The sequence below is a fragment of the Aureobasidium pullulans genome (assembly GCF_000721785.1).
Source record: "Aureobasidium pullulans EXF-150 unplaced genomic scaffold scaffold_16, whole genome shotgun sequence".
In the NCBI taxonomy this organism is placed as follows: Eukaryota; Fungi; Ascomycota; class Dothideomycetes; order Dothideales; family Saccotheciaceae; genus Aureobasidium; species Aureobasidium pullulans.
This window is the reverse complement of record NW_021941036.1, coordinates 341,702-363,322: the sequence shown is the minus strand read 5'-3', so window position 1 is coordinate 363,322 and position 21,621 is coordinate 341,702. Positions and strand designations below refer to the sequence as shown.

The window sequence follows — 21,621 nt, the reverse complement described above, 5'->3', positions numbered from 1 at the left end:
CTGCCGAAATGTTCGGCCCGCGCGCCAAAACTGCTGCGCCTTTTTTTAAATTCTCGCACGCCCTGAACGCCCTATGCGCGGTTATAGACGGAGTGAAGGCAGTAAGCAGTGATTGCTCGGATGCCTGTCCGTGCTCTTATCTCTGGCCTCAAAGAGTGAATGGTGTTTGTAGTCATATATCTGTCTTCTACAATCATGTCCCTCATCATCCGATCCGTTCAGGCACCCTGGCTCTAGCTCTTCAAAGTGCTCATAATTGCATACACTGTTACGTATTTTTAGTCATAGTTTGACTCTAGCCAAGTTTACGCCATAAGACGAAGTGGTTTTATTCCCCAGGACTGCTCACATGGCTCCTCCCCCTCGCTCCTCATTTGCGGGGCAAACGGCTTTCGTGGAGCGACGGGGGGTCTATTCGTTGCCTTTTCTCGAAATGGGACATTCTATTACGAATATTATCAAATAGGAATTGCAAGAGTCGCGAGTTGTTCCGTCAGGAAGCGGGGTCTCTGGGCAGAGTCTTCACAAGAGGAAGCCCATGGCTAAACCCAAAGAAAGACTGCAGCTGATGAGGAGAAGCATACGAAGGGGTATCGAAACTGAAGAGCTGGTCAGTGTCTGAGTTCAAGGGGTTGCGGTCTGGGTCCAATGACTCACCTGTGGTGGCTTTGCTTGGGGGCACTACCTTGCCTGAACCGTTTACTGTCCATCCGCTGGGCAATCCGGGGTACGTGGTGGCTACCGTGCTGGTCATGCCGGATGCTGTGGCTCTCCAGTTGCCGATACCTGGGGTCGAGACCGAAGTCGAGGTTCGATGAGTTCCTTCAAACGGAACGGCACCGCTGACGACCGAAGTGATAGCAGGTGCCGAAGTGTCAACATTGGTCGAACCTCCATTGATGAACCCTCCGGCCGCTTTGATACTGGTCCAGCTTCCAGTCTGGTCCGAGTATGAGTAAGACTTGCCGGTCGAATAGTCTGTGACAGCAATCGATTGAACCACCATCGTGTACGGCCCTGCCGAGTAATCCGTGTTGCCTCCTGCCCAAGCAATGGTGCCGGGAGCATTCGACGAGTCACCACCACTCCAGATACCAAGCTTGACCAGCATGGGCGTTTGAGGGTACTGATCACCAGCATCGGTAGATTTGAGGGCACGTTGTGTCTTCCCATCCACCTGCCAGACCAGTTCTGTGGATGTCCAATCGATGGTGTAGGTGTGGAAGTCTTCTGTAGGATTGTCCATGTGGAAGGCTGCGCCGCGGCCAGAAGTCGAAGCATCTCCTTTCCTGAAGTATATTGACTGTACTTGGTCTTGCTGATTCCCGACCCATTCCCAATCGATCTCGTCCAGGTCGTCTGATTGTAAAACACAGCTGCTGACTATGCCTTTGCCTGGAGCTGCCTTCATCTTTACCTCGACTTTTCCAAACATGATGTACCAATTCGATGTAAGCATAGGTGCATCGCCTGACTGGGCAACCGTGAATGATGCGCCATTCGAATCGTATGTCGGTAAGCCAGACGCTGTAAACTGATCCGATTCGCCAGAGGTAAAATCGACATTGACCGACTTGGAGAGTGCCGGATCAGCAGGACAGCTGTATTGTTGTGTCGGATTGCAGCTACTCGTCGTTTGGGAGTAAGCGGTTTGTGTGAGTGTGAGGGACGCGACCGTGGCGAGGGCTGTTAATCGCGTAGAGGCTTGTAGGCTGAAGAGTTGTGATAGACGTAGCATATTTGACAGTCACGATGGATAAAAATGCTGGAAAACGCGAAAACAACGAGAATACCACAAAAGACAAATTGTAGGTGTGAAATGCAGGCAAAGTCATGGTGGAAAGCAAAATCATTAATAGCGTGATACTACCTCCAGCCATTTGTTTTCTCAAACAGCAAATATAGCAAAGCCTACGTCAGTCACCACAAAGCAGGGCGCCAACACACCAAGCAAAGACTACAATGCGGTGTGCAACAGGTTGTCGAGGTGGCTGGGAAGTGATGAGCAGAATGGTAGCTGGTGGTTGGATGTTTAGCCGCAGTGGTCCGGGCTCATCACTGGAACAACGAGACGAAAAGAGACGACTGGAACACAGTAGCTCTGGGAATCAGAAGATGCAGAAACATAATAGATGAGATCGATAGATTGTGTTGAGTTTGGAAAAGTTGTCATTATTCTGCTGAAAGATGTTCTATGCACCAACCGGCGGACGCCATGCTGCTCATCAAACGCTTCACGTCTTTCCTTTGGCCACGCTCATCTTGATCTTACATAGCCGAGTCGTCGTATCTATATGCAATTCCATGCTTTACATACCCTCGAACTCGCCAGCGTCATCCTCATCCATGTCGCCGTCCTGGATCTCCTTGGCAAGCTCACGCTCTCTTTCGCGGGCATCCTGGGCATTCTTCAACTCTTGCCTGTGCTTGTTCATAGGATATCTCATGGCCATCACACATTCGTCGTGAATGCTCAGACAAGCCTTGATACGCTCGTGGAAAGCCTCGGCAGGCTCTCTTGTGGCGTAGATGTCTCCGGCTTGCTTGGACTCCATAAAACCGTGCTCGTGATCCAGGGTGGCTTCGATTACACCGTCGCGAATAGCCTTTGCAACAATGTACTCGGCGGACTCCTCGCTCTCAACACCCAGGCGCAAGCAAATGTCGCGAAGTGAGATGCGAGAGTACGAAAGGGAGAGCATACGGACACCAGTCTTGATGACGTTTTGACGCAAGCGGAGGATCAAGGTGTAGGTACCGTCGCGGCGGAACTGTGATGTGTTCTCTTCAACAACACGAACGAAACCTTGTAGGTCACCAACACGAACAGCCTGCACAAGACGGAAGTATGGGTAGAGAGCACGCTCGAGCGAAGGTTGTCTGAAGATGGCTCTGTCCGGGATGTCGCCCATCAGGAGCTCGACGATGATCAACAGCTTCATCGCAGACTGGTAGAAGCCGGCTGCGACATTGTTGGTAGGAGACTTGCGAGTGGCGCTTGTCAAATGTTCTTGAGCGGCAGTGTATGAAAGTTGAATGGCACGAATGCGTCCGAGGTAGTAGAGGTAGCGGCAGACTTGGTTGTTGGGAGCGTTCGGAGGGAAGGATGTCTGGTTGACCAAGAGGTCGGCCTGAGTGATGTCGGCGGTAGAGATGTAGTTGCGAAGGAGAAGAACGATGACGGCGGATTGGGTATCGTTGTCCTTGCGTAGAACGGCGCTACGGAGGGCGGCCAAAAGCTTTGATCTAGTGGCAATGACGGGTGATTGCTTGGACGGCGGCTTGGGGTCGAGCTGCTCGTGGAAGAGGTGGTAGTAGAAGTAAGACTTTGCGGCGAGAGAGTCCAAGGTACGGCGGTTGTACTCTCGTACTCTGTCGACCAGAACAGACGAGAACTCAGCACCATGTGAGTATTTTTGCGCATCGTGGAGGTAAACCTGGTAGATAAAGTCAGATACGAGACCCTCGGGAAGTAAGTCGGCGAAGACGCACCTGGATCAAGACGGCCAGATAGATGAAGGACTCTGGAAGAACGTCGCCATCCTTTGGCTGAGCATTGCCGTTCGCCGGAGCGGACGAGGACTTTTGGAGAGCTGATTCCAGGAAGCGCTTGTCGGGCGAGTCTGGGTGTGAGGCGTAGAGGGATCCAACGGCAATAGACAGGGCGTCAAGGAGCTGGGGGCTCTTGCGCATGCTCGATATTGAGCGGAGTACACGGAGGGTGAAGCGTCCATCGAAACGAGCAACAGCCTGATCAAGTAGGCCAAAGTTTGCGATTATGGCTGCGAGTGCGTGTCAGAAACATGAGTGGTCGGATTGGATGGCCAAGCATACATTGTGAGAGCTGCTCAGCAGTAGGAGCCTTGTCGACAGGAGCAGAGGCGACCTCGACGCCTTCCATCTTGTCGGCCATGTTGAGCTTCGGAAACAGAGATAGGCGGACGGTATGGAATGATGGTAGCGCGTCAAGTGTTGTGTATGGGCTGTGTTGATGGAGTTGCCTCTTCGCGAAGTCAAGCTGATGATGCTGGTCGAAGGCCGATGGCAATGACGGAAAGCCAAGGAAAGCCGGAGCTCTCACTCTCGGAGGTTCAGTCAATCACATGCGAGCCCGTCCATTTGTTTACCCTTTTTTGTTTAATCTTTGCAACGGAAACACACAACTCAACAACCATGACCTCGTCTCTGCTATCGTCACATCTGGATCAGATCGCTCTCTGTGCCTCGTCCATATCCGACCTTCCCTTCTCACGACCGAAGCAATTCACCAATGCCCTTCTCACCCACCATGACATTACCGCTCTGATTAGAGACACCGAACAACACGAACGCGCCCTGTTCTCTATAGCTCCTCCTCCTGTCCCTTCAAAGTCGCAAATACAGCAAATCTCTTCCACCTTCACCACTTCTGCCTCACGATCAATCGTTGCACCAAACACTCAAAGACCACCTCGTCGCCATACTGCTGTCGCTGCAGTTCTGGGTGGTGACTTGTATCGCAAGACTAGATCTGGACACAGTGGGAAGCAAGCCAAGGGTGATATCGATGTCGAACTTCTGCTGCGAGGTGCCGAGAAGCTGTGCAGAGTCTAGTCAGTTCTCACTATTTGTTTGGGCTCGATCGCTCGTACTAACTTTTGCGACAGTCCCATACCCGGCGCTTTTGACAGAATCGGCGAGCTGCGAAATCGATATGCTCAATTGAGTGCGAATATCGCCCACTATGAGGAACGCGTTGCCATGCAGTCTGCTGAGCTAGACCATCTGCATCAGAACCATGACGATTATGATCAAGACGATTACGACGACCACGATGACCACGTTGAGCCTACACTACACATGAGCAAAGAGGACCTTATGAATGAGGAGGACGAAATTCGTGCTCTGGAGGACAAGAAGAGGGCACTCCAGTCCAGAGTCACCAGTATGGAGAAAGATATTGAAGGTCTGGCCAGATGAGACATGACTGCATTCTGCAACGTCAACGATTGATGTGGCTTCGAGGGATACTCCTGGCGAATACAGCTGGTTAGCGTATGGCAAGTCCATCCAAATCGGTTACAGACTCGAAAGCCACCAGTCCATCAAGACCAGTGACAGATTCCAGTACAGTATGCATGATCAGTCCGCTCATCGCTTTGCCCGATGCTCGAGACCCTGCCTCCCCTCCCCGTATGTCAGAATCTGTCACTTCTGGCCATCTCCCGCGACCACGCCAGGAGTCTTCCGGCCTGTAAAAATGCACAGTGTTTTTGAGATCGGTATATTCGTCCGCAGAGAGGCGCTAGATCACGATCTTCACCCTCCTCAAGCTATCCACATTGAGATCAATGTCAACAACGATGATGCGGACGTCGTAGCGCAGACCATATTCCAACTCGTGGAGGAGATCTGCGAATACTTCAAGGATGACCAGAACGCACATAGCTCGATTTTCGACACACCAGAGAAGAGACTGCTTGTGGCTCAGAAGATCTACAACGGCATGAAGAGAGTTAAGGTGCTGCCCGACTATGTCGACGACAACACAGAGACCTTGGTCGACATCCTCACGAACCCCGACTTCTGCATCTCGGACATCTGCAAGCTACGCCGCGTCGAGATTACTGATGTCCCGAATCTGATCGTCAACTATCTCATGGTCTATTCCGATTTTCCCGATGCTCGGGACCCCGAGATCTACGATGGCAAGTCTCTGCAGGTTGGTTACAGACTCGAAACCCACCAGTCCATCACGGCCAGTGACATCAGATTCCAGCAGAGCGTTCATTATCAGTCCGCTCGTGAAGCTGGTGAGTGCCACATGTATCACGTTTGCGATCTGGAATACCACGACGTCGATATTGTTCCCTTCGCCGAGCAGATCACAGTTCTCTTGTTCGAGACCATCAACAACAGCGTGCTCGATTTCCATAACTACAACCACCCACAAGCTGGAGAGTTCACCGCCGATCGCGAATTTGCCAAAGGTTTGCTCGGTGTTGCTCAACACGTCTTTGCAAATACTGTTTGGCCTGGAGGATGTATCTCCAACGCTTCCTTGGGAGCTTCCGTTGGCCTCAACTGGAAGATGCCTGTCGTCCAACACGACGTGAAGAGGTTGCTGTGGAACAAATGACAGATTCCAGCACATCACATCGACTCTCAAGCCGTAGCGATGCGCATTGATTAACGCATCAAAATGCACGATGGTATTGAGTAATGGCACGTCGTCCACAGAGAGCGATACTTGGAGGTCTTCTCATTGTTTGCCCCCTACGTAACACCTCCCTGTATGCTAACCTTTGTCACTTCGACTCCCACGTCGCGGCGATGCGCATGTTCCATCCATCAAAATGCACGATAATTTTGAGAAGGAGCACGTCGGCCACAGAGTGCGACTATTTTACACTCTCTCCTTGGGCCTAGCTCTACTTTCGAAAATCATCGTGCCTTTTGACAGCAGTAGTAATGACAAACTTCAGCATACGGGGAGGATGGAGCTCTTGGGGGCCATGTTGGATTTGCGTTACCTTCGAGAGCATTTCTACGGCGACATGCTATTCGCGAAAAGAACATGGAAGATGCGAACTGATGGCAACGATGGGTATGGTCTTGTATGTTGACAACTTGGATCATGATCATCAGATTATCAAAGCTTAACTGGCGAAGCAAGCTTTCCAGGCTGCACGGCCGGCTTGGCCAAGACCCTTGGTGAACATGTGTATGAACCGAGGGAACATCTTACAGCTGCGGTCGCAAACAAAACAGGCTTGCTGTGTCGCCAGCTAACTGCAGGCTGGACAGGATCTCAAATAGATACACACAGCCACAGAAGCAAGAAACGACCGACGCCATATTACAACTAGCCAATCCGTGCACTCAAAAATACCTCATGTCCGACCTTCGTATTCCTACGAATGAGCTTTCTGTTGTGACGTGGGGCTGAATCTAGATCAATGTAATGCGGGCAACTCTCGGATAGCTAGGACGTTCTTTCATCATCCCTTTACACCGCTTCACTTGCTTATTATCCTCATTTCCTCTCCATCGATTCTACTTACTTTCTCTTCATATTCTCCTCCACATCCACGACACCTGATACAACTCACAAATATGGGCTTACTCGGCAACCTCATCAACGAATTCACCCACCAAGGCCAGAGCAATAGCGGCGGTCAGCAAGGTGGCTACAGTCAACAATCTCAAGGCAACTACGGCGGTCCACAGCAGGGCTATGGTGGCCCTCAACAAGGCTATGGAGGCCAACAACAAGGATACGGTGGTCCCCAGCAAGGATATGGAGGTCAACAGCAAGGCTACGGCGGCCCGCAACAAGGCTACAACTCTGGTCCTCAAGGCACACCTCAGGTGCCACCCCCATGGCGTGCAGTCTGGGATGACCGTGACAACCGATGGCTGTTCATAAACGACCAGAATGGTGAACGCACCTTCGAACATCCCGGTCGCACTGGCGGGTATGGCGGTGGGTATGGCAGCAGCTACAACCAAGGTCCTCCCCAGGGCCAGGGCCAATACGGCGGCTACGAGCAGCAACAACAGCAACCTCAACATCAGAAGAAGAACCACAACGGATTGGCCTACGGAGCTATGGGTGCCGCAGCAGGCCTCGCTGGTGGTGCATTACTCATGCACGAGGGTCATGAAGTCAAAGAGGACTGGGAGGAAGACAAGTACAGAGCTGAGGAGAAGTTCGACCGCTTCGAGAACCGTGTGGAAGACGCTCCTGAAGATGCAGCCCGCTGGACAGGTCGCAAGGTAAGACCTCTCGACCATGTAGTGATCTGACCACCTACTAACAATAAATTCACAGGTCGGCGAAGTTGAAGACATCCCCCAGGACATCGAGAATGATTACGATCGCATGAAGTATGGCGCAGAGAACAAGTGGGACAACGCTGTCCAGGACGTTGAGGATGTGCCTGAGGATGTTGCCGGCTTCGTTGGCGAGGGTGTTGGCAAGGTCGAAGGCTGGGGCGATGATGCCGACCGATTCGGCGGCCGCATGGACAACGCCTACGACCAAGGTAGAGATGACGAGCGCTACGGCGATGACAATGACCGCTGGTAGATCGTGGATTCGATTCCTGTCCTCTCAGTCAAACATGATGTTTCTACGAACCAGTTCAAGCACCTATCCAGACTTGTAATAAGTTCCTGCTTTGACCCTCCGATTGACACGTTTCACAAGAGCAAGTCAAATACGGTTCGCTCTTGGGACTTGCTCTTCTAAGAAAAACTGTAAGCTTGGCAACCCTGTCCTTACTTCTTCTGGCATCGTACTCTACTTTGCCAGCAAGATAAACGCGTTTGGATAGTAAATGGACATCCGTTATGAGTTAAGGTTACCTCCACTTGAATCTCTGCCAGTCGCGAGCTCTCTAGGCTTGATTTGTTGTCGTTTTGCTGTCAGATGTTTCCATCATCGTCAGACCCATAAAGCACCTAAGTGTTTCAGTGTGCCGAGACAAACCAAATCTAACACCAGCAAATTGAAAACTCGCCTTTGTCAGGACCATATCGCAGCGTCTAGTGAGCTCAGTAGTCAAGAATGCTACGTTGCAAGAATCACTCTCGTCATGACATTTATCTATCTGTATAGTCAGCCTTGGCACCCCAGCAGGCGGATAAAGTGCTGATGACATCGCCGAAGCCTCCAGGAAAGTCATGCGACACAGCTTCCACGCCTTCGATTTCTCTACCATCTCAATCAAACATACAAAACACAAACACATACACCACAATGCAGCCATTACTTCGCACCTCGACGCGGAGACTTTTCCAACCTTCGGCCTCTATCCGCCCCCTCCTCTCCACCCGCACATACTACAGCTACGAAACCCCCCTCCCACCACCCTACCCACCAACCGAAACTGCAATCCTCTCTTCCGCTCTCCTCCACGTTCCCTCCTCCGGCTGGACACCGCAATCTCTTCGTCAAGGCGCCCGCGATGCAGGATACCTAGATGCCTCTACAAACCTATTCCCAAAAGCCGAATTTGAGCTGGTGCTTTACCATCTACGGACGCAGAGATTGGGGTTGAAGGAAAGAGTGCAATTTGCAGAAGAAGCTGGATTGGGTGTTACGGGGAAAGTGAGTGCGTTGGTTATGGAGAGGTTGAGGGGGAATGTGGAGGTGGGGGTGCAGGGGAGGTGGCAGGAGGTTTGTTTGTATCCTTTCTGCCTTCCTACATTACGGTAATACTAACTCAGAGGCAAATAGGCATTAGGTCTCATGTCCCTAGCTGGAAATATCCCCCCTTCCCTCCGCGAACTCTTCCTCCTCGCCGACGAAATGTGGTTCCTGGCTGGTGATGAAGCGGTGGACAGTTCATGGTACACCAAGCGTGCGACATTGAGTTCCATCTATGCGGCCACAGAGACATATTCGACGACAGACAAGAGCACGGATTTCAAAGATACAGAGGAGTTTTTGAACAGGAGGTTGGAGGAGGCGAGGGTGGTGGGAGGTGCGTACAGGAACTTCAGAGAGTGGATTGGTTTCCAAGGCGTGGCTACTGTTAATATGGCTAGGAATTGGGGCGTGAGGATATGAGTGGGAAAGGAAGAGACGGAGGATGAAGTGTAAGAATACGAATAAGAAATGAGGATGACTTGGTCATATTGAGAGCGATGAAGCTTTCAGAGATCATTATTAAGTCGTTTTTGAGGAGGAAGACATGTCCACTACTGAGAGCCTTTCAAACAGCTCTCCTCTCCGGACAAATGATCGAATGACCAAAACATTGCGCATTCTGATGGCTAAACATTACTGCACGCGATGGCCGGGTTGCGCATGTCGTCACTTTGAAGTTTCTCCATGCTATCAGTTAAGCTACAACCACCCGAGTCTTAAGAAGGGTGACCAACAGCCATCATCCCAACATTCTCAATTCGCCGTCCTATTCGCCGTCCTCGGAACGACCAGAAGATGGCAGACGACCAACAGCACCATCCCATCTATCGCCTGGCAACAGGAAGAACACTGATCCCAACTCGCCCATCGATCATCCTGGAGTCGCCAACTGCGATTCGACACCTCCTGCAAGCGTTATTAACGAGTCACGCTACAACTACCCACGTCTTAAGAAGGGTGACTAGTTCTAGATCGTGTCCAAACATATGAACAACATGGTCAAGATTAGGATTCCTTTCGTCAAGTAGATTACTGTTCTCTTTTTCGAGACTATCTACCATAGCGTCGTATCTTTCACTTATCCTTGCCTTCCCTTTCCCTTCCAGCCCCAGATTTCATAGAGAATGCATGTCTACTGACTGCCCTCCTGACTCTCATCCGCGGCACCAGCCCCAGCACCAGCAAGTCTGATACCCTCCTCATCACCTCTCAGCTTCTCAAAGTAAGCCTTGATATCCTCAGCTCCAACAGGTCGACCGCTCTCAGCAAAAGGCTGCAGGAAAGTCTTGACCTTGTCGCGCAAATGGTTATAGACCATGACACCTTCAATGGCTTTGACACGATCCATGTTGCTGAGTAGAGCTTCGCCGCGTTCGTATGTGCTTCCTGAACCAACACTGCCACGTCCGTTTTGTGCTTCTTCGTCGTCGCTTTCGGAGACGGGTGGTTCGTAGGCTTCTTCCTCCTCAAGGAGTTGGGCATGAGGCTTTAGGTTGGGGAAGCAGGAGGGGCAGCGGCAGAAGTGGTTGCGGAAGTCTTCTTTGAGGAAGAGGGAGAAAGTGCCGGTTGGAGCTGATGGGAGTTTGGTGTGCAGAGGAGTGTCTTCAGCAGGTGTGGTGGTTGAAGGGGTAGTTGTCTCCGCGACGACACCCCCGGTTTCGACCTTTGTCTTCTTAGACGCGGACTCTTCTGAGCCGTCCTCGGCACTTCTCTTCTTGTTGGTCTCTGATGACGACAGGCTTGCGTCTTGTGTAGGCTTCTCCTCAGATTTCACCTCATTGCTCTCAGATGGCTGCTTGTGGTAAACGGGACCCAGGAAGCCTTGTTGGCTGGCGTACTGTTTGATCCAGGGGAATGAGTTTACGCATTTGTAGCAGATGAGATGGTCGAAGTCATCCTCGGCAGGGAAGCCTGGCGGTAGGGGTGCCTCGTCGACTTCTTCCTGAATGTCGGAAGGCTGTGCTGTCTCTTCTTGACCTTCAATGTTGGGCTGCTTTGTCTCTTCCTTGTCTTCCTTGGGAGTAGTTTCGGTAGGTTGAGGTCTCGGCAAGCCCATCAGACACTCAGGGTGCCACCAGTCTTCACCACAACCACCGTCTTCTACAGTGCCCAAGCCCAAGCATTGGAACATGGTTCCCTTCTCTTTCTCCGGGTCGTATTGATCGTCACATGCACAGAAGCGGCCAGCAAAGTTGTGGTTATACTTGTTGGTCTCTGCAGGAGTCTCGCCAGTCACGTCACCCTTCTGACTGGTGGACTCGTTAAGACGGAGTGTACATGGTGACGAGGGTATTCTGGTGGTGCCGCAATCGCAGACGAAGTTGCGTTTGGTGAAGAGCTCGACCAGTTCATGTTCGCCGTGACAAGAGATGCTGCACGAGTAGCAGACAGCAGCCGGAGTATGTGATTTGTTGTCTGATGTGGGAGGAGGATTGCATGTCAGGCAAGCAAAGATGGCCTGCCTGAGTGGACCGAGAGGTTTTGTGCAAGTATCGAATTGCTGTTTTGATTAGTAGTTGTCATATATCTTGATGGTATTCGCGCGTACATAAGGAAGAGCTTCACGCGCGTCGGCTTCGAGTTGAAGTTGGCTCGCAATGAATCTATGAGCGGTTAGAATGAATCGAAATGCTCGGCGGAATCAAACCCACTCTTGGGCGGTCTGTGAGGCTTCGGTATTTTGAGACATGATCATGCAGTAGTTTGTGGCAGATAAAGAGCAGCGACGATGGATGATGCGCGTGTCGCGACTTTCCCGATTGGGATGGAATTGCACTTTACGCGGCACGCGCCGAGGGGTCGCGACGAATGTTTCGGCTGAGTGCTTTTGGCAATCAACAAAGCACCATCCGAATCATTTGACATTTACACCCTCCACCATCCACACTTTCATAATCATGAGGTATGTAGGATCCATGAGATGGAGCTACAGTCGTCCAAACTCACACCTTCACAGTTCACCGATCGAAGCTCCTGAATCATCAGCCGCTGCTGCCAGCCGCAAACGCCAAAGAGACGACGAAGATGTAGAGATGCGCTCATCCTCTGCCGCTCCTCCATCAAGTCCTCCTGCTTCATCACCGCCTATGCTACCACAACACGATGATCTCGACGACGTAGAAGACATCATTGAGCCCGAGGAGGACCAGATCCAAGACATTGACGACGCAGATGAACTTATCGAAGACGACAATGGTGTTGATTTGTTCGGCGACAACTTCGAGAACGACTACAGAAGACCCGCAGATGATTTCTACGAAGGCCAGGATATTGACGATGAAGGAGAATACGATGATCTGGATCTGGCTTCCAGACGACAGCTCGATGCCCGCCTCAACCGTCGTGATCGCGAGCTCGCACGCCAAAGGAGACCCCAAGTAGCTCTGGACGAGGACGAGGATGACTTGATGGACCTGACCAGACAACCCCGCAGGCGGCGACACAGATACGATGAGGAGCAGGACGATATGGATATGACTGAAGATATCATGACAGAGGAGCTCTCAGCCGAAGCTTTGGCAGACATCAAGGCCTCGAACTTGACCGACTGGATTGTCCAGCCCGCAGTCCATCGTGGTATCTCTCGTGAATTCAAGTCATTCTTGACTGAATTCGTTGATGACAACGGTATCTCCGTCTACGGTGTCCGCATCCGCACCCTGGGTGAGATCAACGCCGAATCCCTCGAAATCGACTATGACCACCTTAGTCTGACGAAACCAACACTGGCATACTTCGTTGCCAACGCACCCACCGAAACCCTCTCAATCTTCGACCGCGTTGCCATGGATGTCACTCTTTACCACTACCCCGACTACGAACGTATCCACTCTGAGATTCACGTTCGTATCATGGGTGTACCCACAGCTTACACATTGAGAGAGCTGCGTCAAAATCACCTCAACTGCCTTGTCAGGGTCAGCGGAGTTGTCACTCGTCGCACCGGTGTCTTTCCTCAGCTCAAGTACATCAAATTCGACTGCACCAAGTGTGGTGTGACTCTGGGTCCATTCCCTCAAGATTCGAACTCGGAAGTCAAGATCTCCTTCTGCCAGAACTGCCAGTCCCGTGGCCCCTTTACAGTCAACTCCGAGAAGACCGTCTACCGCAACTACCAGAAAATCACTCTTCAAGAGTCTCCTGGAACTGTGCCTGCCGGTCGTCTGCCTCGTCACAGAGAAGTCATTCTTTTGTGGGATCTCATTGACTCGGCCAAGCCTGGTGAGGAAGTTGAGATTACTGGTATCTACCGCAACAACTACGATGCTCAATTGAACAACAAGAACGGCTTCCCTGTATTTGCCACGATCCTGGAAGCTAACCATGTCGTCAAGTCTCATGACCAGCTGTCTGGCTTCAGGTTGACCGAGGAAGATGAGCGTGAGATTCGTGCTTTGTCAAAAGACCCTCAGATTGTCAACAAGGTAATCAACAGTATCGCACCCAGTATCTATGGCCATACCGATATCAAGACAGCAGTCGCACTCAGTCTGTTCGGTGGCGTGAGCAAGGAAGCTCAAGGCAAGCATTCCATCAGAGGTGACATCAACGTGTTGCTTCTTGGTGACCCCGGTACCGCAAAGTCGCAAGTGCTGAAGTACATAGAAAGTACTGCACACAGAGCCGTCTTCGCCACCGGTCAAGGTGCTTCCGCTGTTGGTTTGACCGCCTCAGTAAGACGCGACCCTATGACTTCAGAATGGACATTGGAAGGTGGTGCTTTGGTGCTTGCAGACAAGGGAACCTGTCTCATCGATGAATTCGACAAGATGAACGACCAAGACCGCACTTCCATCCACGAAGCCATGGAACAACAGACCATCTCCATCTCCAAGGCCGGTATCGTCACCACCCTCCAAGCCCGCTGTGCTGTCGTCGCCGCAGCCAACCCCATCGGCGGCAGATACAACGGCACAGTCCCCTTCTCCCAAAACGTCGAACTCACCGAACCCATCCTGTCTCGTTTCGACATCCTCTGCGTCGTCCGCGATACCGTGGACCCAGAAGAGGATGAGCGTCTTGCCGCTTTCGTCGTAAACTCCCACGGCAGAGCTCACCCTACACTCAGTTCTTCGGCCAACGACGCACCAGTCAACAGCATGCAAGATGCCAACATGGAAGTTGACGGCGACGTCGGAACATCAAAACAAGGCGAGATCCCGCAAGAACTGTTGCGTAAATACATCCTTTACGCGCGTGAGAGATGTCGTCCTAGATTGTACCAAATCGACCAGGATAAGATTGCGAGATTGTTTGCGGACATGCGTAGGGAGTCGCTCGCTACAGGCGCTTATCCCATTACTGTAAGACACTCATCCAACCCCCCTTTTATCCCCCTCCCCCTCTCGAAGCTCTTGCTAATTTCGTATAAACAACAGGTCCGTCATTTAGAATCTATCCTCCGAATCTCCGAATCCTTTGCGAAGATGAGATTATCCGAATACTGCAGCAGCACGGATATCGATCGCGCAATCGCCGTCGCCATCGACTCTTTCGTCGGCAGTCAAAAGGTCAGCTGTAAAAAGGCGTTGGCTAGAGCGTTTGCCAAATATACTTTGGCTAGACCTGGTGCTGTGAGGAAGAATAGAAATGCTAGGGCTGGTGCTGCGCAGAATGTCGGTGTTGTTGCTTGATGATTTTGCAACTGGTGTGATGGGTGGGTTTCGTGACAAAAGGAGGGTAGGATTGGGTTGGCGTTTTTCAAAGAGATACCTGTGTTTTTTCTGCTCTTCTTTACTTCTTTTATAAAGCTATTATGACAGGGGTATATAAAGCCTTTTTCCAAGATTCATCACCAATGCCTGATTGTCCCAGCCCTGTTTTGACCCGTCCTTATCGTTCAACCATGTCTGACTCTAGATCTCATCCTTGGAAATCATGATACCGTAAGGATCACGGTCGACCTCACTAACATGAATTTCGACGTGATCATCCTCAAGAGCCTCGAGGTAATCCTCGCTCAAACCAGCCTTACCCTTCTCTTCCTTTCTCACACGCTCCCACTCCTCTTTAACACTCTTCTCCAATTGAGGCCTCAAGACTCCGTGCAAGAAGCCTCTTTCGGTGTTTGAGTGGAACAACGCGATAACGCATTTGCCTTGCTCAATTGCAGCCAAGGCTTCATGATGGCTCAATTCACCGGTAAACAGCAAATCCACATCTTCCTCGCCGTTCTTGCCTAGACCGCCGAACACACCTCCACCAGAGCCGGCACAGATGGCGACGCTGGAAATATCGATCTCGTCCATGGTCTTGCCTTGAGGGATGGCGATGGGAAAGCCCTTGGGGTTTCCGAGTCCACGACCAATGCGGTCGATGATCTCCAACAAGGGCTGAGGGGTGTTGAAACGCACAATGCGACCCATACCGGCAGTTGTGTTTTGGTATCCAGGTACGGATGAAGGCTTGATAGGACGACGAGTATGCGTGTCATTGCCGAGTTTGAGCGTGCGGTCCTTGATGCTGAGTTGACTGGGGTGGTGTTGAAGTTGGAAAGTAGGTCGCTTCAGTTGTTGACTGGGAGTCTCTGGCTCTTGATTGCTCAGCTCCTCTTGCTTTTGCTCTGCTTGGGCGGCCAGTTCTTCTGCACTCATGGGGGTGCCGGAGACGATGTCGGCGAGCCAGTCGCCTAGGCCACCGGGTGCGCAGTCAATGGCTGTGTGGGGACTGTATACGCTGATGCCTTCGGCAGCCAGACGTAGTAGGGTTTGTTGTTGGGTGTCGGCTAGGGACAAGCTCTTGAGACCTCTGAAGATGATGGGATCTATGCTTGACGTAAAGTTAGGCGTGCTTGCTTCGAGTAGATATTCGTTCATCGGATGGGCGTACGGTAGGCTACGATGATGGAGTCTCCACGTTCAATGGCTTCGTCGGCGACAGCCTTGGTCAAGTCAATGGTCAAGAGGGCCGAGTTCATCTGGCGACGGATGGGGTCGAAAGGCGATTCGAGAAGGACTGATGCAGGTCAGAGTTGTGTGTAGGAAAGAGGTTCGAGAGTATAGACGTACGACCAGTGTTGTCCCAGCTCTTGTCGGCGAGCGCCTCTGGGTAGCTGACTACATTAGCGATGCGATGATATGCAAAGAAGCACTGACGAACAGTTTACGCATTGCGCCGGTGACGGCCTTTGAGAAGGGGGCCGAAGAAGTTGTTGAACTCATCTTGATTGCACGACGTAGAGTAGCCGAGAACATGCAGAGTGTGCGACAGGAAAGAACGATTGTACAGAGATTGAAAGACTTCGAGTTGCTGGTCGAGAAAGTGAAAGTCCAGGCCGAAGCTCCCACGCTGGCTGCGTCATTCTTCGACGTCTTGAGAGGAAGCAGCACTTTTTGCGACAATCCACCTTAGCAGTCAATCACACATTCGATCACCAAATCATGAGCGCCAGAACAGACGTTGAAGCCGTGCAAAACCAGCACTCCTCGGGTGTCACCCCCGAGACCCTCAAGGCCACTTTGATCGAGAAACTCGAGGCGCAGCACGTAGACATCCAGGATCTGTCAGGTAATCGCGATAAGATCCACTTCCTCCTGCGACGACGACACTGACGATACCAGGTGGATGCGGTCAAATGTTCGAAGCCATCATCGTATCACCACAGTTCGAGAAGAAGACGTCGCTCGCCCGCCATCGCCTTGTCAACAACACCCTCAAAGCCGAGATTGCTGCCATCCACGCCTGGACACCAAAGTGCATGACTCCCGCCGAGTGGGAAAAGAAGAAGGGCACCCTTTGATTTCACACATATACCCAGAAGTCTCGGATGACAACCTTATAATGTTCAAATGATACCATTTTCAATCTTCATGTTTATGTCTAGCTCAGCAGCACCTTGATCTCATCGCTTGTGCGAGGGAAGACGTCGCGGAGCAGCATGCCTTCCTCCAATTCTTCGCCTTGCTCGGCCAGTATCGTCTCGTCCAGGCCAATCACGATTCTCTCGGCCGACTCGAACTCCTCCACAAACAGATCTGCTGCCTTGTCGCACACCTCACGCACCATCCTCTTATCTGCAAGCTTGCCAACGAATGCTCTGGCATCTTCCATCGCTCCTGGTAGGAATGCGTCCAGTTTCTGTGCCATGTCTGCCAATCTATCAGGCTGCATCTCTCTCACTTTTCTGATGCCAGCGATGCCTTGACCAAGGTTGGTATCCTTGTACTCCTTGAGGCCGTCGAAAAGTCGCTTGAGACCTGATTCTGACACGAACCATGCGTGAACTGTATGCACAAGCCTCTCTGCTTGATCTTCTACCGCCTCGTCCACCTGGTCTAAACGGTTTGCCGTGAACGCTCGGCCCTTGAGCGTCTCCTTTGTTGCAAGAAGACAATTGATGGCAAGAATCTGGCTCTGTGGTGCTCCCATTCCTTTGGAAATGCTGTCGCAACCTGCCAAGTAAGGGTCGAGTGCCTCTTCAAGTACAGCTTGGAAGCCAGTGCGATCCTCGCCCGATGAAGCGTTGGCTAGTGAGGTATCGTAGCTCTTCATCAAACCTTTCAACGTCTCCAGTGCTTCCAACAAGAAGTCAGGCGGTGAGAGGTCCAGAGGTGTGACAGAAACATCGCTGTGGATGTTGGCGATATGATCTCTCATCAGTGTCCTGAATTGCTCGAAAGCCTTTTGCGTGATCGGCTGTAGTGTCTGAATAATAGTCGACTTCGGTCCGAGAAGTGGTACGAAGATGGAGCAGTAGAACCGGATGAGGTTCGAAATCTGGTAGGCTAACGTGGCATCCTCATGACTTTGAATCGTCTGTTCGACGCGTTGGCGTAACTGGCGAAGTACACCAGACAAGTCGCGATCCACCAAGTCATTAAGCGCCCTCTTGCCGTCAAAAGCCGCGACTTCTTCACCATCAGTGCCATCGGTAATCTGTAGCCAGGGTTCGCGTTCGCGGCCTGCTTTGATGTTCCTTGATATCTCATCTGCGTCCGAGATGAATAGAATTTGCAAGGCTTCACGCTCACCGACTGTAGCAGCATGCGCCCAAGCCAGCATGTCACTAACGTAACGCAGCGGATCGTGTGCGCTGAGTTCAATCGCTTTGCCCGAGGCTGGACCTCCGATACGTTGAGCGAATCCTCCTGTCAGGGCAGCATAGAAGGCATCCGAAAGTACTTGCTCTCTGTTCTCGGCAAAGAAGTCAAGGCAGCTCTGGAAAAGTGCAGGTCTCTCAGCTAATACACGAAGAGCTCGTCTAACAGAAATGCTAAGCTGAGGATTTTCAAGGTCCAAAGTACGAAGTTCTCGTTGCGTCCAGCGGAAGAGCTTCTGGAAAGCTGCGTTCAGTTGTTTCGAGCTTTGCTCCAGGATCTCGAGACCCAGTTGTTGATCTTCGGTCCCCAGAAGCAGTTGACTGTCGTCGTGAATCTGCTTGACTCGAGTCAATGCTTGGAAGAAAGCATCTGTGACCGGTTCCGCAGTAGAGGTCAACGAAGTAATCTCGGCGTCTGACAAGAGGAAGTGTGAAGTAAAAGCACCCAAGAGTTGCTGCTTGGTCTCGGTCTGTTGTCTTTGGGCCATCATCGCTGTGCTTTCCTCCAACATGGGGCCAGTTTCTCTGTTAGCGGCAGAGATGTGTGATCGCATATTTGAACACAGCTTGTTGAGATCCTCAATGGCTGCACCCACTCGTTGCAGTTGCTGTACGACCATTAAGTTTATATCGAAACCAGGATTAAGCTTCTTCTTACCTGTGCAACTTGTCCGAAGTCACGAATGATCTCTCCATTGCATTGAATCAGTTCCTGCTGTGCATCCAGTCGGAGATTACGCCTTGTTTCTGCCGTGTTGTGAACTTGACGAGCATCCAGAGTTTCCAGTGCATCCCGGATCTCCAGATCTGAGTAGGATGCAGCAAGTACACTCGTAATTCTGCTTTGGAGCGCACTTGATCTTTGTGCTGTTGGTCCTGGTGACATGGCCGGTGAAGGCGGCAATGTGGCATCTTTTAGCCTTTCGGGGAAGTAACCAGTGGCCATGATTGCAATTGAGTCAAGTTGAATATATCAACTATGATCCTTTGCTGTTCGATGCAATGTCAGATATTATCGTTCTTGTACGAAGCACGATGCGGAAGTGAGTGGCCGAAGTCTTGACAATCGTCTCGTTCTTGGGGCAAAACCGAACGTAGGACAAAATTCCACAATGTAAGGATAGTAGCGAAATACTACATACCAGTATCAAGGCTGGTTCATGGATATCAACAGACAATACAGTCTCGTCTCGGTATGCAACAAGCCGAACACAAGGGGGGTCTCGTCAAGAGTTGCATGTCGGAGTGGCGCAGAATTGTGGGGAAGGCGTGAGAGTCTCGTGTTTGGTCCAGGTCAGTCGATACGAAAGGGTCTTTTCAACAAGCTTCTGTGGCTCCTTTTGTGAATCTCAACTGGTCTTGTTCGTGGGCATGTTGTCTGTCGTTCTCCATTGAAATCGTCCACTATGAGTTCCGTCAAGATGATCAGTCGGCGCGAGCGAGTCTTCAGCCGAAGAGAAGTCGAAGCTCTGATTGCTGAAGGCCGATCAATTATTGTCATGAATGGGAAGGTGCTCAAGGTCGATGCGTGGCTCAAATATCACCCTGGCGGTGACAAGGCGATCATGCATATGATCGGTAGAGATGCTACAGATGAAGTGACAGCGTAGGTTGCTTTATAGTGTCAATTGGCTATACTTGAGCTCTTTCTGATTGCATATCCAGTCTGCACTCCGCCGAAGCCCTCGAGCGTATGCACGCCTACCAGATCGGTGTCATTGAAGGACGCTGGTCCAACTTCCTTCCCCCAATTCAAGGAGGTCAATTTCGATTGAAACATGTCCTTGACGCCGAGGACCATATCCTCGATGAAGAGCACGACTCGTCAAGTCAGGCAAGCTCAGGAGAGCCCTCACCACTGTTCGAACCTGTCGATGCACAACTCCGCCAGCGCAAGCCCGTCATGTCACGAGCATCCTCCTCCACATCCATGTCGTCGCTGGACGTCGACAACGAGAAACCACACAACATCCACGACCCCGAGAGCGACTGGACGAAAGACCAGATCAACAACGACTTGGAGAAATATCCCGAGCTGGATCAAAAGACGCAGGGTGACATTATGAAAAAGTACCGCTCGTTGGACCAGCGTATGAGAAGCGAAGGCCTCTACAACTGCAACTACAAATCCTACGCGATTGAGATATCACGATACTCTTTCCTGTTCGCTATGTTCCTTACCACCTTGCATTACGGATGGTACTGCACGTCTGCCGTCTTCCTTGGTTTCTTCTGGCACCAATTGGTCTTCAGTGCTCACGATGCTGGTCATATGGGTATCACGCACAAGTTCCACGTTGACACTGTCATTGGCATGGTCATTGCAGATTTTCTTGGAGGTTTGAGTCTAGGATGGTGGAAACGCAGCCACAATGTCCACCACATCATCACAAACTCTCCGGAGCACGACCCCGATATCGAGCATATGCCTTTCTTCGCCATCTCCCATCGCTTTTTCAAGTCGCTCCGATCTACATACTACGACCGCGTCATGACATACGACCCTTTCGCAAAATTCCTTATCCAATATCAACATTGGTTATACTACCCTATCCTCTGCGTTGGCCGCTTCAATCTCTACCGCCTGAGCTGGGAGTACCTCATCCTTGGTCTTGGTCCTCGCAAAGGTCCTGCATGGTGGCATCGCTGGTTTGAAATTGCCGGCCAGTTCTTCTTCTGGTACTGGTTCGGCTACCAAGTCTTGTACAAGAGCATTCCCGATGGCTGGAGCCGTTTCGCTTTCATCATGATCAGTCACGCCGTCACGATGCCCCTTCACGTTCAGATCACACTCAGCCACTTCGCCATGAGCACCGCTGATCTCGGTGTCAACGAGTCTTTCCCCCAGCGTATGCTTCGCACGACCATGGATGTTGACTGTCCTCAATGGCTTGACTTCTTCCACGGTGGTCTTCAATTCCAAGCCATCCACCACTTGTATCCTCGCATGCCTCGCCACAACCTGCGCAGAGCTCAAAAGCTTGTCCAAGAGTTCTGCGATGATGTGGGTATTCCCTACGCTATCTATGGCTTCTACGATGGAAACAAGGAAGTCATTGGACGTCTCGGCGATGTCGCTAGACAGGCGAAAATCTTGGCTGCTTGCCAGAAGAGTATTGCCGAGAGTGGTGAGATGCACTAGAAAAGTTCTTCGCCTCCTCTCGTTTTAGCAAATTAGATGATCTAGAAATTAGAATCTAAATGAATTATGTTTTCTGTACCTTTGTCCTTCTTCAAGACTTTTGTGCTTGATCTCTTCGGCCGTCCACAACTCTAAGCGTACCCATCAAAATGCATGAAATTATTCAAGTGGACCGCCATGTCCATTGAGATCTAGTAAGTGAAAAGGCACTGCCCCTGACCTCTTTCCTCCATCTCAACACCCCTCGCTATCCCCTCATACGTCCATCAAATTGCACAAAGTTTTCACATCCATCGCTCTGTCCAA

The 21,621-nt window shown here is 51.3% G+C and overlaps 12 protein-coding genes across 12 annotated transcripts; 7 read left to right on the top strand and 5 right to left on the bottom strand.

Moving 5' to 3' along the window:
- Window positions 1–179: 179 nt before the first annotated feature.
- Window positions 180–1,824, bottom strand: M438DRAFT_347700 (putative transglycosidase, GH16 family). Its single transcript, XM_029905963.1, has 2 exons — window positions 658–1,824; window positions 180–599 (listed from the first exon to the last, which is right to left on the bottom strand). Exons 1-2 carry the CDS (start codon window positions 1,736–1,738, stop codon window positions 523–525), a joined length of 1,158 nt encoding a protein of 385 aa, XP_029758195.1. The 5' UTR covers window positions 1,739–1,824; the 3' UTR covers window positions 180–522.
- An 85-nt stretch (window positions 1,825–1,909) lies between these two features.
- M438DRAFT_301675 (uncharacterized protein) lies at window positions 1,910–3,950 on the bottom strand. Its single transcript, XM_029902106.1, has 3 exons — window positions 3,835–3,950; window positions 3,493–3,782; window positions 1,910–3,437 (listed from the first exon to the last, which is right to left on the bottom strand). The coding sequence occupies exons 1-3, from the start codon at window positions 3,911–3,913 to the stop codon at window positions 2,310–2,312; spliced, it is 1,497 nt and encodes a 498-aa protein (XP_029758194.1). The 5' UTR covers window positions 3,914–3,950; the 3' UTR covers window positions 1,910–2,309.
- A 223-nt stretch (window positions 3,951–4,173) lies between these two features.
- Window positions 4,174–4,959, top strand: M438DRAFT_376469 (DASH complex, subunit Spc34; the record flags this gene model as incomplete). The annotated part of the gene is made up of 2 exons (XM_029908661.1): window positions 4,174–4,592; window positions 4,647–4,959. The coding sequence occupies 2 exons, from the start codon at window positions 4,174–4,176 to the stop codon at window positions 4,957–4,959; spliced, it is 732 nt and encodes a 243-aa protein (XP_029758193.1).
- Window positions 4,815–6,227, top strand: M438DRAFT_66873 (uncharacterized protein). The gene is made up of 2 exons (XM_029910240.1): window positions 4,815–5,034; window positions 5,113–6,227. The coding sequence occupies exon 2, from the start codon at window positions 5,114–5,116 to the stop codon at window positions 6,116–6,118; it is 1,005 nt and encodes a 334-aa protein (XP_029758192.1). The 5' UTR covers window positions 4,815–5,034; window position 5,113; the 3' UTR covers window positions 6,119–6,227.
- Window positions 6,228–7,095: 868 nt separating this feature from the next.
- Window positions 7,096–8,071, top strand: M438DRAFT_357515 (uncharacterized protein; the record flags this gene model as incomplete). The annotated part of the gene is made up of 2 exons (XM_029907177.1): window positions 7,096–7,758; window positions 7,814–8,071. 2 exons carry the CDS (start codon window positions 7,096–7,098, stop codon window positions 8,069–8,071), a joined length of 921 nt encoding a protein of 306 aa, XP_029758191.1.
- A 672-nt stretch (window positions 8,072–8,743) lies between these two features.
- On the top strand, window positions 8,744–10,049 carry M438DRAFT_301667 (ubiquinone biosynthesis protein COQ9; the record flags this gene model as incomplete). Its single annotated transcript, XM_029902105.1, has 2 exons — window positions 8,744–9,163; window positions 9,224–10,049. 2 exons carry the CDS (start codon window positions 8,744–8,746, stop codon window positions 9,554–9,556), a joined length of 753 nt encoding a protein of 250 aa, XP_029758190.1. The 3' UTR covers window positions 9,557–10,049.
- An 82-nt stretch (window positions 10,050–10,131) lies between these two features.
- On the bottom strand, window positions 10,132–11,860 carry M438DRAFT_347695 (zf-UBR-domain-containing protein). The gene is made up of 3 exons (XM_029905962.1): window positions 11,788–11,860; window positions 11,685–11,739; window positions 10,132–11,636 (listed from the first exon to the last, which is right to left on the bottom strand). The coding sequence occupies exons 1-3, from the start codon at window positions 11,823–11,825 to the stop codon at window positions 10,269–10,271; spliced, it is 1,461 nt and encodes a 486-aa protein (XP_029758189.1). The 5' UTR covers window positions 11,826–11,860; the 3' UTR covers window positions 10,132–10,268.
- A 308-nt stretch (window positions 11,861–12,168) lies between these two features.
- M438DRAFT_376465 (DNA replication licensing factor mcm2) lies at window positions 12,169–14,769 on the top strand (the record flags this gene model as incomplete). The annotated part of the gene is made up of 2 exons (XM_029908660.1): window positions 12,169–14,439; window positions 14,515–14,769. 2 exons carry the CDS (start codon window positions 12,169–12,171, stop codon window positions 14,767–14,769), a joined length of 2,526 nt encoding a protein of 841 aa, XP_029758188.1.
- Window positions 14,770–14,991: 222 nt separating this feature from the next.
- M438DRAFT_278495 (NGG1p interacting factor 3) lies at window positions 14,992–16,296 on the bottom strand (the record flags this gene model as incomplete). Its single annotated transcript, XM_029901008.1, has 4 exons — window positions 14,992–15,899; window positions 15,965–16,090; window positions 16,144–16,187; window positions 16,235–16,296. 4 exons carry the CDS (start codon window positions 16,294–16,296, stop codon window positions 14,992–14,994), a joined length of 1,140 nt encoding a protein of 379 aa, XP_029758187.1.
- Window positions 16,297–16,515: 219 nt separating this feature from the next.
- M438DRAFT_323610 (bola-like protein) lies at window positions 16,516–16,874 on the top strand (the record flags this gene model as incomplete). Its single annotated transcript, XM_029903020.1, has 2 exons — window positions 16,516–16,642; window positions 16,696–16,874. 2 exons carry the CDS (start codon window positions 16,516–16,518, stop codon window positions 16,872–16,874), a joined length of 306 nt encoding a protein of 101 aa, XP_029758186.1.
- On the bottom strand, window positions 16,588–19,391 carry M438DRAFT_323607 (oligomeric complex COG6). Its single transcript, XM_029903019.1, has 3 exons — window positions 19,316–19,391; window positions 18,832–19,163; window positions 16,588–18,781 (listed from the first exon to the last, which is right to left on the bottom strand). Exons 2-3 carry the CDS (start codon window positions 19,117–19,119, stop codon window positions 16,955–16,957), a joined length of 2,115 nt encoding a protein of 704 aa, XP_029758185.1. The 5' UTR covers window positions 19,120–19,163; window positions 19,316–19,391; the 3' UTR covers window positions 16,588–16,954.
- A 205-nt stretch (window positions 19,392–19,596) lies between these two features.
- M438DRAFT_347691 (fatty acid/sphingolipid desaturase) lies at window positions 19,597–21,394 on the top strand. The gene is made up of 2 exons (XM_029905961.1): window positions 19,597–19,783; window positions 19,839–21,394. Exon 2 carries the CDS (start codon window positions 19,867–19,869, stop codon window positions 21,313–21,315), a length of 1,449 nt encoding a protein of 482 aa, XP_029758184.1. The 5' UTR covers window positions 19,597–19,783; window positions 19,839–19,866; the 3' UTR covers window positions 21,316–21,394.
- The last annotated feature ends 227 nt before the right edge of the window (window positions 21,395–21,621 follow it).